Raw genomic sequence first — 15,033 nt, forward strand, 5'->3', positions numbered from 1 at the left:
TCTGGAAGAAAAATTGACAGAAACCTTGAAAAATTTTGAAAAAACCGAAAAAACAGTGAAAACGAGCGAAAAAATTTTAAAAGTTCGAATTCGCGCGCTTTTACTCACCGGGCGGCCTAGAAAAAAACCTCGTCCCTAAAGGCTCTCAGCGTATTTTTTGATGCGTTTTTCTCGATGAAAGAATTTTTTTTGAATTTTTTCTTTATTTTTATGGGAATCTACACAGATTTCTGCATAAAATAAAGCAATAAAAAATTTCACCGCACACCACCTTTAAACTCATTTTTCGTTTAGTAGTCTTGAAAATGTTCAGAAAAACTAGATGATCCCTAACTTTCAACTTTGAGCTAATTTATTTTGGTTCCTATGAAAGATATCAAAAAATAGTCAACTTACAAAATGCTTTTGGTATTCTGATCAGCATTCTATCAGTTGACCACATTTTTGATATCTTTTGCACGAAATCGAGATAAATTGGCAGAGAGTGGAAGATTTGAGGAAATTGTTTTGTTTCCGCATACTGGTCGAAGCATAAGATTCATACGAACTCTAATATACCGATTTCATGAAACTGATAGTTTTCTAAACTATTACAGAAGGACAGTAGTATTTTAATTCGGTTTGCCATTTTTCTTCTGAAAAGCCACATCATCTTTAGAATGCGATGACAACAGTTTTTCTAACTCAAACAATAATTTACTGAAATTTGAAACGAAAATATATCAAAGTGCTCATTAGCCAAAGCTTCACCTGACACTAACAAGCACTATGAAATCACCTGCTCATTGATTTCCATTTTTCACGAACCCAAAACTCATATATCCATAAAACCATGAACGACTCCAATTTATTACCATCTTCTTTATTGTATCAAAATGGAACCGCTTTCGAAGCCTTCACCAGTATTTCTCTAAAGTATACCGTATATATATTTATTCCGCTGCTTTTAATCATTTTTCCGTTTTATGTGTATTTGAATAAGGTCAACCGGGAACGGGATATGACGGTGAATCGATTAGAGTAGTTTAATGTTTAAAATTCAAACATTCAGATGTCGTTGTACCCAATCACAAATGAATTTTTCGAGTTGGTCAAGAAAACGTATTTTCTGTTGTTTTTGGTTTTTGTGGATGTTCTTGGGATTTTTAGTAGTACGGCAATACGCATGTTAGTTGTATAGGGCTTGCCGCGAATCGGCCGACCGCGGCTGGCCGTGGCTGGCCCGCCGTGACCGGCCGACTCAAGGAGTTGAACTCAAGAGACTCAAGAGTTCAACTTCTTAAGAGGCTAAATTTGAACTGAAAAGAATTTTTTTCATGTCCCCCGCTCCTCTAACGTCAAAGTTACATGAAATTTTAAAAAAGATTTTCAGATCACTTATCGGTACCATATCAACAATATGTTTTATTCCAATTTTTCTTTGCCTTCATACCGCAACTCAAGTCATTCAATTACTCATTTCCCTTGTGGCGATTCGAAAATTCCTCATGCACTTTTTCCCAAGCCTCATTCCTAAAATTCTAAATGCTCAGAAAATTTTAATCAACAAAATTTGGATTCTATATCTTCTTCTTTTTATCAATGATATAGTTGGATATGCATATCACATCATTTCTTCAAGAAATATCTACATTTCGGTGAGTATTTTGAGAGTGAGTATTTTAAATTTCTATTTTTCAGTATTTGCTCATCTCCATGAATGGCGTATTATTGATTTCTTCACTCCTGTATTTCCCTGTATTAATAAGTTTATGGTGTAAGAAGAAAGAAGTGGAGGCTAGAAAAAAGAATAAACCTCAAACTCTGATTATCTGGCAGACAGTTATAATTCTAGTTTTCAAAGTTGTAAGTTCGGATTTTTTTGAAATTTCTACAACTTAAATTTTTCAGACAAGCATCACAATGATAATCTTGTCTTTCACCGATAGCAACGTTATTTTCACAGTTGCTACTATAATCATGAGCGACATTATCAGTACGCCACTGATTGTTCAAATTTCCTATTTTTTCAGTAACAGGAAAAGTTTGAAGTTTATGGTTTTGAATTTCAGTCTCGCTAATTTTATTAAAGTTTTATTTAACTGGAAAACAAAGTCAGCAGTGGAGCCCGAGAGGACTAATTTAGAAATGAATAATGTTTGAGATTGTTTTTAATTGAAGGTTGATAAATGATGAGCTTTGTAGATGGTTCTTAAACATATTTCAACCGTTTCAATTTTAAATAGTGTCTTTTAAAAAATTACAGTATCTGTATGGTTATCTCACAAGGGAAGTTACCCAATTACTCATTTCCCTTGTGGCAATTCGTAAATTTCTCATGCACTTTTTCCCGAGCCTCAATTTTTCTAAAATTCTGAATGCTCAGAAATTTTTAATCAACAAAGTTGGGCTGTTATGTATTCCTCTTGTTATGAAGGATAAGATTGGGTTAATAAACTACATCAGAGTTCAAGACATCTTCTTTTTTGTAAGTTATTTATGAGTGAGCAATCAGAATTATAATTTTTCCAGTATTTCCTGATATCCATGAATGGTGTGTTATTGATTTTTTTACTCCTGTATTTTCCTGTATTAATAAGTTTATGGTGTAAAAAGAAAGAAGTGGAGGCTAGAAAAAAGAATAAACCTCGAACTCTGATTATCTGGCAGACAGTTATAATTCTAGTTTTCAAAGTGGTTAGTCTTAATTTTCTTTAATTTCGAGTACTAAAATTTTTCAGACAAGCATCACAATGATAATCTTGTTTTTGAATGATAGCACCGCGTTTTTTACCGTTGCTGCTATAATAATTATCGACATTATCAGTACTCCATTGATCGTTCAAATTTCCTATTTTATCAATAATCGGAAAAGTGTGAAATTCATGATTTGGAATTTCAGTTTGGCGAATTTCATTAAAGTTGTATTGAATTGGGAAACAAGGTCAGCGGTGGAGCCGGAGAGAACTAATTTAGAAATGACGAATATTTGAGATTCATGTTTGACAGTTAATAAATGAGCAGCTTCGCAGGTGGTTCATAAACATATTCTAGCCTTTACAATTGAAAAAGGATCTTTTAAAAAATTACAGTTTCTCCATTGTTTTCTAAATGTTGACTTATTGACAAATCCATTATGTGAAGATTTTCATAAGTACAACGATAAAATTATGGATAGTGAAGGATTTTTTTTCTCTCTTGCTTTTAAGTCACTCTTTACTGTCTCTTGATGGTTCACGCACGTTCGGCGCACCCAGAAACGCTGTTGGCTGCCAAACTGACATCCAAGGTTCGAACCCTAGCTGGCTAGTTGTATTTGGTTCTGTGTGTAGGCTCTGGAAATGTTCTTTTAATTAAGTTTGATATCGCTCCTCACGTTCTTTTTAATTTCAGATATTTTCAGATTTTCAGATTTCTCTTTTCTTCTGACAATTCTTTCGATCACTAAATTTTTAGAAGTTGGATAAATATTAAGTAAAGTATTACTTTTTATGAGGTTTATGATAATTTTATAATTTGCATAACTCCTTCTCTGTTGTTTTTTTTTTGAAATTCGGACTGTACTCAAACGTGCTAATCAAATTTCCGTTATTTACACTAAAAAACAATTGGATTGTTCGGTACATGTAGGTGGACAAAAAAAGTAAATCAATATTTTTATACATACTATTTTGATTTCTGCTCAAAATTATAGGCTTAGGCTAAAACGCCTTACAGTCTAAGATCCCATGTACCCTCAGAACCAATGTACCCTAAGAACTCGATGTACCCTCGATATACCCTTTTTCGATGTACCCTTGGATCGTGGGCCCCAAATTTGATCTAACATATAAGCCATCTGTTTGCCGCACCTCCGGCGCGATTCAATCTAGTTTTAATAGTTCGTCGCTCCGCTCATCAATGTTCGCATTTTCTGGCCAAAGTTTCATTTAAAACCGAAAAGTCTACAGAGTGACACGAGGACCAACAAACGCGTCTAGCGTTTTATATATAAGGAAGATTGCTAAAATATTATGTTTTGAATGAATAATCATTTAAAGGTGGGGGGGGGGGACAGGAGATTTTTCGTAGTTTTTTTTGTAGCTAGAGTATGCATTCTACCGTCACGGTGTACAACGCTTAATGTCACTCTGCGTACAGCTGTCGTCCTCGCCTTTATGTATGCAATCGGGCGTGCGCTATCTCTTTGCCAGCGTGGCTCAGTCGGTAGCGGCGCCGCACCCTCAATCATCGCCCTCACAAGTTCAACTCCTCGAGGGGCATTTTTGAACGGAATTTCGAGATCTTTATTTTTTCATGTCCCCCCCACCTTTAAATCTTTTGAATTTTTGGTTTGTCTATTATACTGTTTGCCGCGCCTCTCTGCGTTTCATTTTTAAAACTAATTTGCAATTTAGTTTTGATCTCTGAAATGGAAATAAACAATTTTTATTGGGATTCAGACTTGTTAGACCCAATCTTTTTGGGAGAACGGAATGGCATACAAAGAAGAACAGGGACACCACTCCGTTTATGTATATGCAGATGATTATTGATCGGTTGGTACTCTAACCCGTAACTTATTGTTGTTTGGACCCTTCTCCACCACCGTCATTCAGAAAGAGTCTCACAGTGAATGGTTCGTCTCTTCGATGACTCAACGAGAGAGTGAGGGAGGGAGAGAGAGAGTGAGGGACGATGGAAGAGACGGAGAGGAATATCGGTACGTTTTTACCTCTGCCCTTCCCTCTCCTCTCGCTTATTGTTCTAAGACACCATTATAGATTTCTTTCTCATTAGTAGGTTTGCAAAACACCCACCCAATTTTTATACGTATTATCCGTCCAACAGTTTTCTTTGTTTATGAACAATCTGTCTATCACCAACTGATATACTGCAAAGTTTGGAAAACCGATGAAAACTTAAGAAAGTTGATGGTGTATTTTTCATGAATTTCTATTTTTATCATTTTCGCAACATGTCCGCATTTTTTTCAACGCGATATGTTTTCACTGGGTTCCGAGCATCTCTTTTCTCAAATGCTGTCGGAAAAGGCAAAATTTTATTGATAAACCAGACTGTTTCCCGCGCTTCCGGCGCTGCAAACGGCTGGCTGGTGCGCCTACGGCGCACGATCGTCGTTTCGCTCCTCACTTTTCTTGGCACCATTCCAAAACCTAATTACAATCTCTAAAACCTCTTCTTAATCGTCTTTTGGCCTGCCAACCCTAAATTCTTACGGTAGATCACATTTAGTGTGGCGGATTTTTCCTTCGGGAAACTTCCCTCCTGGGAAAAAACGAAATGACATACCAAGAAGAATAGAAGAAAAGAAGAGGACAGCCACCACTCCATTTATTTATTATAAGAATGATGTCTTTTTTTTCTTACTTTTCGCTTTTAAACAGTCTCAAATTTACTTTTTTTTTCCAGAGTCTTCAACTCAGTGCTCACCGTAAAATCGTTTACGCCATGATGTCATCCAAAGAGAACGACAACAAGAACAAGGTTGTCTGTTTAAATGATTTGATTATTGAAAAGATTTTGATTTCAGAGAAAGCAGGGAGATCAACATTCAATGACGACCATCATCCCTCGATTCCAAGCTAGAAGAAAAGAAGTGGATTCTGGAAAGAAACCGTTAGATAAGAAAAAAATTGCTGAACTCTTTACAAAAATTGATCAGAAAGAAATGGCTGGAAATGCATCTGGAAGTGTTCCAGAAGTAAGTAGTTTTTTTTTAAATGAAAGCTTCTTTTGCCCAAAATATGTCGCTCCCAATAACTTACTCTGCCTCTTTTCATTTAACTCATTTCAGGCCCACAAAGATTCGACTAGACCGAGTTTGCTTGACGAATTCCAATCGTGGAACAATGCAGCATCCTCATCAAACCAAATTCCAAACTCAACATCACTGTCTCTATCCACAGATTGCCCATCGTCCTCGGCAATGAACATCACTCGACAGGCCAGCAACAGATGCCGCTCAGCATCACATATTGCAGCGCCTCTGACAGAAGTGAGGCATTTCCGGATGAACACTCCTTTCAATCCCACCCAATCAGAAGCGACTGTTGGAAGAAATGCCGGCGAACATTTGGCGATAAACGCCCCAAGTCATCCAATCGAAATCGAATATGACGCCCCACAAGTAAGTGGTGAAAATAATAGTCTCGTTTGTCTAGAATATGAGAAATATATATCAGAAAATGAGGAGACTATTTCAGGATCCCATCTCTGAAATTTCAGAAAATAGTCATCAAACTGAATTACTTTAGGCACCGACTCCATCTGTCAATATCACACGAACGGATGGGACATCTCCAAACAGCATCGATGACATTGTTGACAGAATCGCCAGAGGTGACGATTCTCGTGTAGGACAAAGTTCTACGAGAAAGATCTCAAGACGAAAACCAATAAGCGTCCCTGCAACGTGGATTGACCAAACTGGAAAAAAAATTGGAGATGCTCAGCGAACCGTTAGAGATCATATAGCTGAGATCCTTGCAAAAAAGAAGTTGCCATCAATTGCGGAAACTGTGAATCTGGGTGCAGGAAATATGGGGAATCAAGAGACTCAACCTACGTCACTCTCCAGCGATGCTAGGAGAAATTCATCGGATTCTACTGTCAACAGCCGCTCTACATCACAGAGTGTAGCCCAACCGGAAGTGAGACACCTAAATTCTGAAAAATTCGAATCAATATAATTCAGGTTTTCGCAACATCTTCAAATGACGGAAATTCCTTGTTGTTGGAAATTGTCGAAGATACTGGTGTGGAAGACAATTTCCGGATGAACACTCCAATCGGAATGTATAATGAATTTCCACAAGTTGTGAAAAATTATTGCTTGCCAATAGTATGAGAAATACGATTTTTTTTCAGGATATCTTCTCTGTATCCGATTATTCCCACTCACCAGCACCAAGAAGAGACGATCAGCCTTCAACCAGCGAATGGGTACGATTCATTTTTTCAAACAGAAGTCTTATTTTTCTAAATATTAGAAATATGATCATTTCAGTATCCAACCTCTGAAGCTCTCGATTCCCACTCCTTCGCACCAGCAATTATTGGATACAATCGCCCTTCCAGCAGCTCTCAGGTACATTCTTTTTTAAAAAGTGCGCTGATTCGGGAATGTTTGGAGTTGCTTTTTCAAAATTTTGCGGAATGTCGAAAATTCCGATTTTCAAAATTTAGAAACTAGGGAATATTGGAATATTCTTTCGTAGACCGAAAAATTCTAATTCTCAAAAAAAAAGTTTGAAAAAAAATATCGGAAATATTACATTCGGAATTTCAAATTCTATTCCTAACTAGCGCTGATAACAAACGAAATCATTAATTGTTTCTTAAAGGTGGGGGGAAAAAAATAATGTTCTCGAAATTCCGTTCAAAGATGCCCCTCGAGGAGTTGAACTTGTGAGGGCGATGATTGAGGGTGCGGCGCCGCTACCGACTGAGCCACGCGGGCAAAGAGAAAGCGCACGCCCGATTGCATACATAAAGGCGAGGACGACAGCTGTACGCAGAGTAACATTAAGCGTTGTACACCGTGACGGTAGAATGCATACTCTAGCTACAAAAAAAATTCGAAAAATCTCCTGTCCCCCCACCTTTAATGAATACGAAATACCTTTTGTAGATATCTTCATACTCACTGCCAAATTTGATCCCAACTGATGGGGCGACCCGTAAGTTTTTTTTTGTTGAAAAATCTGAAGAAAAAAACGCTTAAATAAAATTCAGATCAAACAACACTCTCAATTGTTCCACCGCCGAGAATGATAGAATCAATAATGAAAAAAGTATCAAATGAGATGAAAGAGCGCGAGGAGAGTGGAAGCCTTGATTTTGGTCCAATTCGAGTCAAATTAACGGCCACAGGGAAAGAGTTGGATGATTCGAGTAAGAATGCCGAATTCAAATCATTATTTTATTCATCTTAATTTCAGTTTCATTCCTCAATAATCTGAGAGCCCAGCTGGAGTCTGCGAAGCAAGCAGGATCTTATCAGCAGCTTTAAAAGCATCATGCAATCACCTTGTTATGCTAAATTCAATTTCTTTGATCTCTCTGCTTTCACATCTACCCTCTTTTTCAGATTTATTTTAGGCTACTTTCTTCGTTTAATTTTCTCATTGCCTTTCATTGTCCACAAGTCTTTTTTTAACCAATAATTGCAAATCTGAATTCTGTAACCCGCAAACGTTTTCATGTACCATCCTTCATTTCAATATTTTCTTTTTTTCTTTATAATATACGGTCTCCCAAAGGGAAAATTTTTGAAGAAGTACTCTCGTTGTTAAAAAAAACAGTTTGCTGCGTTACTGAAGACTTCAGCTATCACCTGCACAAAATTTTTTGAAAATTGGAGCATTTTGAGCAAAGTTATGAGTCAATGAAAACCGAATTGATAAAAACTGGTGTCATTCAATCGTATATAACTCCAAAAGTTTCTCAACGAAAATTACAGTTTTTCTGTTGTTTTTTGAAATTCGGACTGTACTCAAACGTGCTAATCAAACTTTCGTTATGTACACTAAAAATCAATAAATGCAATTCACCGTAAACAATCTAGAAGAAGGCCACCCTACACTTGCACTTCGAGCTCAATTATATCGGTTCCTATAAGAGATATCAAAAATCTGCATTTTATCATTTGACAGATTTTTATCATCTTTCATAAAAACTGAGATAATTGAGGTTTAAGTGCGATTATGGGATGGCCTTCTAATAGATTGTTCCCGGTATTTTTTCATAATTTCGATATATCAGATTCTCAAATTTAATTTTGATTTTTTAATGAAGAAAACCCACCAAGCTTCCGAAAATTTATTTTCATGAGTTTGATAATTTTTTTTCTCAAATTTGTTCGACTTAACAAAATGTTTTCTTTTGAAATTTCTTTCCGGTTTCAAACAGTTCAAAATTATCAAATTCAGTGCAAAAACTGATCAAAAAATCCGCTACAGGTATGTAGCACAGAAATGACATCGGTGGGCCGCGCAACTCCCGTCACCGTAGCTCAGCTGGTAGCGATGCTGCATCTTCATCGGTGGGCCCACAAGTTCAACTCCTCGAGGGGCTTACATGAACAAACTTTCAGGAAAATTATGTTTTCTGATCAATTTGAAAACCCGAGTACATTCTTTTTAAAAAATTCACTTCCAATATATAATTCTTAAAAATGGGCGGACAGGTGGAATAAAGTAATTTATACAAAAAACTACTGTTTCAATTTATTTTTCGATAATTGAAATACATATTTTATTATTAGCATTCCTTGGAAATGAACACTTCTGATTTTTTGAGCCCGGAAGATTTCATAAAACAATTTATATAATTTTCGCGGCCAAGGAAATTGTGATTTTTATTTGGTTGTTGGTTTCTGGATTGGTTGATTATGAAGACAATTTTGAAGATGATTTGAAAACTGGGGGTTATGTGGTAGGTTAAATAATTTTTTATGCAGTTTTAACGTCCCCCAAACGTTTTTGTTTTGTCTGAAAATTTTAGAGTATACTAAACAAAAATATATCTTTAATTTTGTAGATGACAAAATTTTTGTACAAATTAGGCCAAGCGAGATAAGCTGTTTTGAAGTGGCACAATCTAAATTTCAATGCTGATTTGAGTAGAAACGGCACGTCTTATCAGAACGGAATTAGGCAAAAAAGTTGTCGACTACAAAATTGAAGATCTATCTTTGTTTAGTATACTCTGAAATTTTTAGATAAATCGAAAAATTCTAAAATTCTTTTGTAGCGTTCCAGAGTTGGTTGTTTAACAAAAAAAATGCCAAAAAATGTTTTTAATGTAGAAGTCCCATTTTCGTACCACTTAAAAATACAGACTATATTTCTCTAAACCCGAAAAATATGATTTTTTGCGGGGAACTGGAACAAATTGTCTAATTTTTTTGCGGTTTCAAATATTAATTTTTATGTGTCGATAATTTCGAAAAACAATTTCATCTTCCGAAATGTGATACATACAATAAATTCTGAAAGTCCAAATTTCACTATTTGGAAATGTTTTCTAAACTCAGAACTTTCAATTATCTCAGAAATTGGAAAAATTTGCAAATTTGAATAAAAAATGAACTTGTAAAGTTCTAAACAAACTCAAAACTTCAAAAACGGAAAAAGTGAATTTTGTTTTTTGCATTCCTGCTTTTTTGAAAATTAGAATATAAGAAGGAGCGATTTTCAAAATTTTCAATTTTCATCCCAAATCACTTCGATTTCCAAAATTTCTGTGAAGTTTCAGTAAAATCACGTGAATTTCCAAAATCCCAGAACTCGAACCGTTCGAGTTCTGTGAAAAATCCCAGAAATTGCAACGTTCAATTTCTGTGAATCACGTAAAATTTCCAAATTCCCAGAAATTTTGGAAATCGAAGTGATTTGGGATGAAAATTGAAAATTTTGAAAATCGCTCCTTCTTATATGTTAAACTTTTGAAATTAAAACAATACTTACATATAAATTTCAAAAAATAAAAATATGAATCTTCAGTTCTCTATCATCTTCATCAACATCCTGCTAATCACATCCTCATTTCTTTACATTCCAATTATGATAAATGTCAAAAAGTTCTCATATCTCCCAATGGCTCTGAAATCGAAACCACATAAATATATTTTTTGGCAAACTATGACAGTTTTGATTTTGAAATCAGTGAGCTGCTTTTTTTAGGTTACGGTATGCATTCCGAGGTGAAGGTGTGCAGTAATTGGTGTTTGCAATAGCGTGCACTACCGTAGCTTTCTTTAATTTCCTAATTAACAAATAATTTAGTAAATTCCAGATTTGCCTCATAATTGAACTAATTATGTGGTTATGTGGCACACCAATATCTTCAATTGCTATTATCATCGTATAATAAGTGAGATGAATAGGAAATAGAATGACAATGTGGGATTAAAAGGGCGGGGAACAGTAGAAGAGATCAACAAAAAAGGCTAGAAAACGCAATAAAATGGCTATAAAAAGCAACAAAATGGCTAGAAAAAGCAACAAAATGGCTAGAAAAAGCAACAAAATGGCTAGAAAAAGCAACAAAGTCATGATCAACTAAGAACACACGAGACACATTATGATTTAATTTAATAACCTCTTATTTGAGACAGATGAAACCGGCATGAGGTGGATCAGGAGCGGAGAAATCGATCGGCTCCCTAAAAAAATTTTTCTATGTTCCAATTAAATTAAATTAAACTCACTCTTCAGCATTTTCTCCTAGTTTGTCTAACTGCTCTTTTAAAATCATGGCCAACTTCTGAGGTGTGGAACTCATTTTTTCGTTGTATTTTTTCCGGAAGCGATCACTGTAAATATACATGTGGCGAAGTAATATAACGCGATAACTCACAGTAAATGCGAGAGAACATTCTTAGCCAAAAATGTCACATTTGTCTCGATTTTTGGATCGAAGCCTTGATTGAAACCAGCGATCGGGTATTTTGAAAAGATACTGCTTTATGTACCTTCCGTGGTTGAAAAGCAACATTGATACTTACTGATTATTTTCCTATAGAAATCTTTTCCCATCGGGTGATATCCTTGAGTTGACGTCCCCGCTGCTGCAAATGCTCCAAAGAAGGGATCATGCAATGCAACCTGAAATGGTTTATTTCACAATAGCTAGAATGAAGAGAAACATACTTTTTTGAAAAAATGCAAAAAAAGGTTTTTGCAGTGCACAGTAAAATTTGATGTTTGATGAAGTCCAACAACAAGCTTCTTGTGGTGTGATAACCTGAGCCATTTCGAAAGTCTTTTTGCTTGGCAAAACAATCGTCCCGTTGAATTTAGCAGCCAAAACCATATTGAATCCAAAACCTTTTACAATTGTCTCCTAAAAATAAATTCAAATGACGCTGTTATTGTAAGCTCACTCTCATCGGCTTCAGTTACTGACTTCTTTGGTTCTCTCTTATTAGCGTTAGCTGTGATAACAGCCATTCCAACAGCCAGGCGTTCCAGATTCTCGTCTTTCCCATGGAAATTCGAAGCAATATCCAAAAATGTGTAGTAATCAAAAGGCTTCGGGTTTTTGACGAGTTTCAGGATGTTCTCCAAGGAAACTTTGAAATCTCAAAAAACACATTGTTTTCCTTACATCACGTGGTAATGGGACACCATTTACAAAGTCATAGAAGTTGTTCATACCAAAGCCAACTGGATCCCACTGACCATTTGAGGACGACGTCAGGACACTCATAGGAATACCTGACATTTCGTCTGCTTTGGAAGCTGTAATTGTATTTACAGAAACTATGTTACATTTCCAAGTTACCAGTTTATTGGAACTATTGGTTGACTGGTGGGAGAAGTCACGAGAGTTACCGAGGAACTCTTCTGTTTCTCCGGAGAGCTGGGCATCAAAATCATCATTTCTGGGCAATAGAAATTGAGGTTTAATTTCAATAGAGCGATGAGGAGTCGCTAGATATGGAACGGGTTTTCTTTCAATCATTGGAGAAACGATCATAACTTTGCTTGGAGGGGACATAACTTCTGGAAAATTTTGCGAATTTTCTCCATCTCTCTGTAAAAAACACGTTAATAGCTATATAACAAAATGATCACTTACGATTAATGGAAATCGCATTCGCTTCAAATCGGTGAAAGATTTTTCGTGGGATTCCAAATTAGACGAAATTTTCGTGACATCTTCAGAATCTTCTAACGCAGGTGATTTCACCGAAACGGCCGGGGACTTTTTGTCTTTCGGCGGGTTCTTTTTTTGACGAACCATCGATTTCTACGGTTACGACTTGTTGCAATAAGTCATAAAAGTAGGCCTAAAAAAATTGTGACTGCCCGTTCAGGACTTCTGCATCGATCTGATTTGGAGAATCCACCGGATTTCTCATCGTTTCCTTTCTAGGAACAAGCCCTTTGGTATGTGATAGAAACTGAGCTAACTTCTTTGAAGGGTTTTTGGACCTTTTAGCGATTTCATGTGTCACAGCGTTGTGTAGAAGAACCCTGCATGGTATCTTTTTATTAATATTTGAAAGATCTCATTTACCGGGAGCTGGCACTCTCACAGAAGTTTTTCTTTAGTCGACTACTGTATCCCATCAAGACAAACTGGTATGAGCTCTCAAACGAAAACGTGGAGATTGGACCCACATTTCGATACATCTTGTTGGACTCCGCAAGATGATACAAATATTCCTGCAACGCATTCCCAAACTCACTATATTCGAGAAGGGATTCTTACGTGGCATTAAGAAGACAAGTATTCTGTACTGGCCTCTTGAATGAACCAATTCGCTGCTGCGGTCATTTGGATGTCAAAAACACCTCTAGCGTTTGCATTGGTGAACATTCGATTCACGGTCATTGCAAGGGCTATAATAGTAAACCTTCCTTTAGGACCGATCACGTCAGAATGGATGGCAACAGATGAGAGCACACAACGGAATTTCTGAAAAGGGAATTCAGACTTTCAAAGTTTATTTCCTTACCGTAAGCTTATCAGTTCCATTCCGGTTCTTGTGGACATTTGAGAGCTCAGATGGTAGAATTACTGTAGTCATTTCTGTCTCAACTCTGGAAGAATCAGCAACAAATAATTGCGATTTTACTGATAACTTAGTTCGTTGGCTCATGAGTTCTGATAATTGTTATATGTTTTCATGGTACACTTTCCTAGACAAACCTCTCATGATTCTTTCACAAATACCTTCTCCAAGGTTATGAAGCAAATCTAGCGGTGTTTCGTATGGCATCATACGAGAAATAATGAGTGCTGGAGTAGACCCAAATCCATAAGTGCAATTTCGAGAATCTTCTATTGTTTGCCTGTATCCACGTACTTCAGAGTGTCTTAAAATAATTTCATCCAAATATGTTTTCATAGCATTTACAACCTCTTCCCTGCAATTTATAGAATGTTCCAGGAGAAACACAAAAGAAACAAGCGCATGAACACTGATGAGCTTTCATTCCGAATACACTCCGTTTTGCCTAAATTTGTAAACGTTATAACAGAAGCATTTATTGGATTCATCTTACTGGTTGATCGCCAACAAACGTTACCAGATGGAGTTGGTATCCGAGTGTACCAATAGCTCTTTTTTGACTTTCGAAATCGCTGAAAATCATGGGAATTATACTGGTCCAAAGTGCAGTAGACGGATTCGCATTTCCTTCAACAATCCCTTCCAGAATAATGTTAGAACTCTTCTGCATGTCAGCCGTGCTAAGATCCACAATCATAACAGACACCGGCCATAGCTTCCTAAACAGTTAAGAGTTATCATATCACAAAGTAAAACTATTACTTCGTAGATCCTGGTACACTGACTCCATCAACTGACAAGATTCCAGACAGATGGAGATGTTGGGAACTAGGTGTTTCTTGCTGCCAAACTCTTCTAAAAATTGGAGCTCCCAGATTGTGCATTTTCTCCTCTCCCCTTCTCAAATTCTCCCTTCTTTGCAAAACGTCTTCTATGTGGTACTGCATGATTTCTTTCAGCTGAGGCATAATGCCATTTCTTACAAACTTCATGGGGTCTTTTCCACAACTAAATAGAAATTGTTTCTATTAATTTCTTACAAAATGATTTACCTTTTTTTTCGGTCCAGTTTTCTTCCCACAATTATTACAGAAGTGATGAAGGCTATAGGCGTTGCTTTTCACATTCCATAGGTCTTTCACCTTTCTTGCGAACTCCTCATCGTGCGATGACAAGAACCTTTGCACTCCTACAAACAAATTATGAACTAAACTTAAAATAATTCAATATACCTTCTTCCGAAACTTTGGAGATGCAACAACTAGCAATAAATTGAAGAACGTCGTCCGAAGCACTTCTCACTCGTTCAACAACATGTAGAAAGTTTCATTTCTTAAAGGGGACTCCGACCAAAAATTTTTATTGCATTAAAATGTGTTAAAAGTTATCTATTTTCCGAATATTATTGCGAAAAAAATCAAAAAAAATCCGAAATCCCCGAAAAACGCCGTTGAAAAGGAAGAAAATTCAAAAAAAGGTGCCGCCGGGGGACGAGGATTTTCAGCGAGAAACGTAGACCGCGGCAC

The 15,033-nt window shown here is 36.4% G+C and overlaps 5 protein-coding genes across 5 annotated transcripts in view; 2 read left to right on the forward strand and 3 right to left on the reverse strand.

Annotated features, from left to right (window-relative positions):
* Positions 1–1,057: 1,057 nt before the first annotated feature.
* Positions 1,058–2,960, forward strand: Cbr-srz-24 (the record flags this gene model as incomplete). The annotated part of the gene is given in 4 exon segments (XM_002632697.1): positions 1,058–1,167; positions 1,373–1,664; positions 1,669–1,845; positions 2,721–2,960. Coding segments are annotated over 4 exon segments (819 nt in total), but the record flags the coding sequence as incomplete, so codon positions are not given.
* A 2,217-nt stretch (positions 2,961–5,177) lies between these two features.
* Positions 5,178–7,993, forward strand: CBG11631 (the record flags this gene model as incomplete). Its single annotated transcript, XM_002632698.1, has 11 exons — positions 5,178–5,333; positions 5,392–5,466; positions 5,513–5,683; positions 5,777–6,109; positions 6,237–6,632; positions 6,677–6,799; positions 6,850–6,924; positions 6,989–7,069; positions 7,613–7,661; positions 7,717–7,875; positions 7,923–7,993. Coding segments are annotated over 11 exons (1,689 nt in total), but the record flags the coding sequence as incomplete, so codon positions are not given.
* A 3,079-nt stretch (positions 7,994–11,072) lies between these two features.
* Positions 11,073–12,732, reverse strand: CBG26267 (the record flags this gene model as incomplete). The annotated part of the gene is made up of 6 exons (XM_045244953.1): positions 11,073–11,149; positions 11,492–11,591; positions 11,731–11,829; positions 11,889–12,047; positions 12,094–12,522; positions 12,568–12,732. 6 exons carry the CDS (start codon positions 12,730–12,732, stop codon positions 11,073–11,075), a joined length of 1,029 nt encoding a protein of 342 aa, XP_045099202.1.
* Positions 12,733–13,209: 477 nt separating this feature from the next.
* CBG26268 lies at positions 13,210–13,717 on the reverse strand (the record flags this gene model as incomplete). Its single annotated transcript, XM_045244954.1, has 3 exons — positions 13,210–13,410; positions 13,451–13,599; positions 13,645–13,717. 3 exons carry the CDS (start codon positions 13,715–13,717, stop codon positions 13,210–13,212), a joined length of 423 nt encoding a protein of 140 aa, XP_045099203.1.
* A 274-nt stretch (positions 13,718–13,991) lies between these two features.
* The window catches only part of Cbr-str-164, a gene marked incomplete at both ends in the record, with an annotated part of 7,196 nt that continues 6,154 nt past the window's right edge, over positions 13,992–15,033 (reverse strand). Inside the window, 3 exons of the mRNA XM_045244955.1 lie at positions 13,992–14,226; positions 14,270–14,448; positions 14,560–14,696. Coding sequence (XP_045094610.1) covers positions 13,992–14,226; positions 14,270–14,448; positions 14,560–14,696 — 551 coding nt within the window. The remainder of the gene's footprint in view (positions 14,227–14,269; positions 14,449–14,559; positions 14,697–15,033) is intronic.

Source organism: Caenorhabditis briggsae (genome assembly GCF_000004555.2).
Source record: "Caenorhabditis briggsae complete genome, chrIV, whole genome shotgun sequence".
NCBI lineage: Eukaryota > Metazoa > Nematoda > Chromadorea > Rhabditida > Rhabditidae > Caenorhabditis > Caenorhabditis briggsae.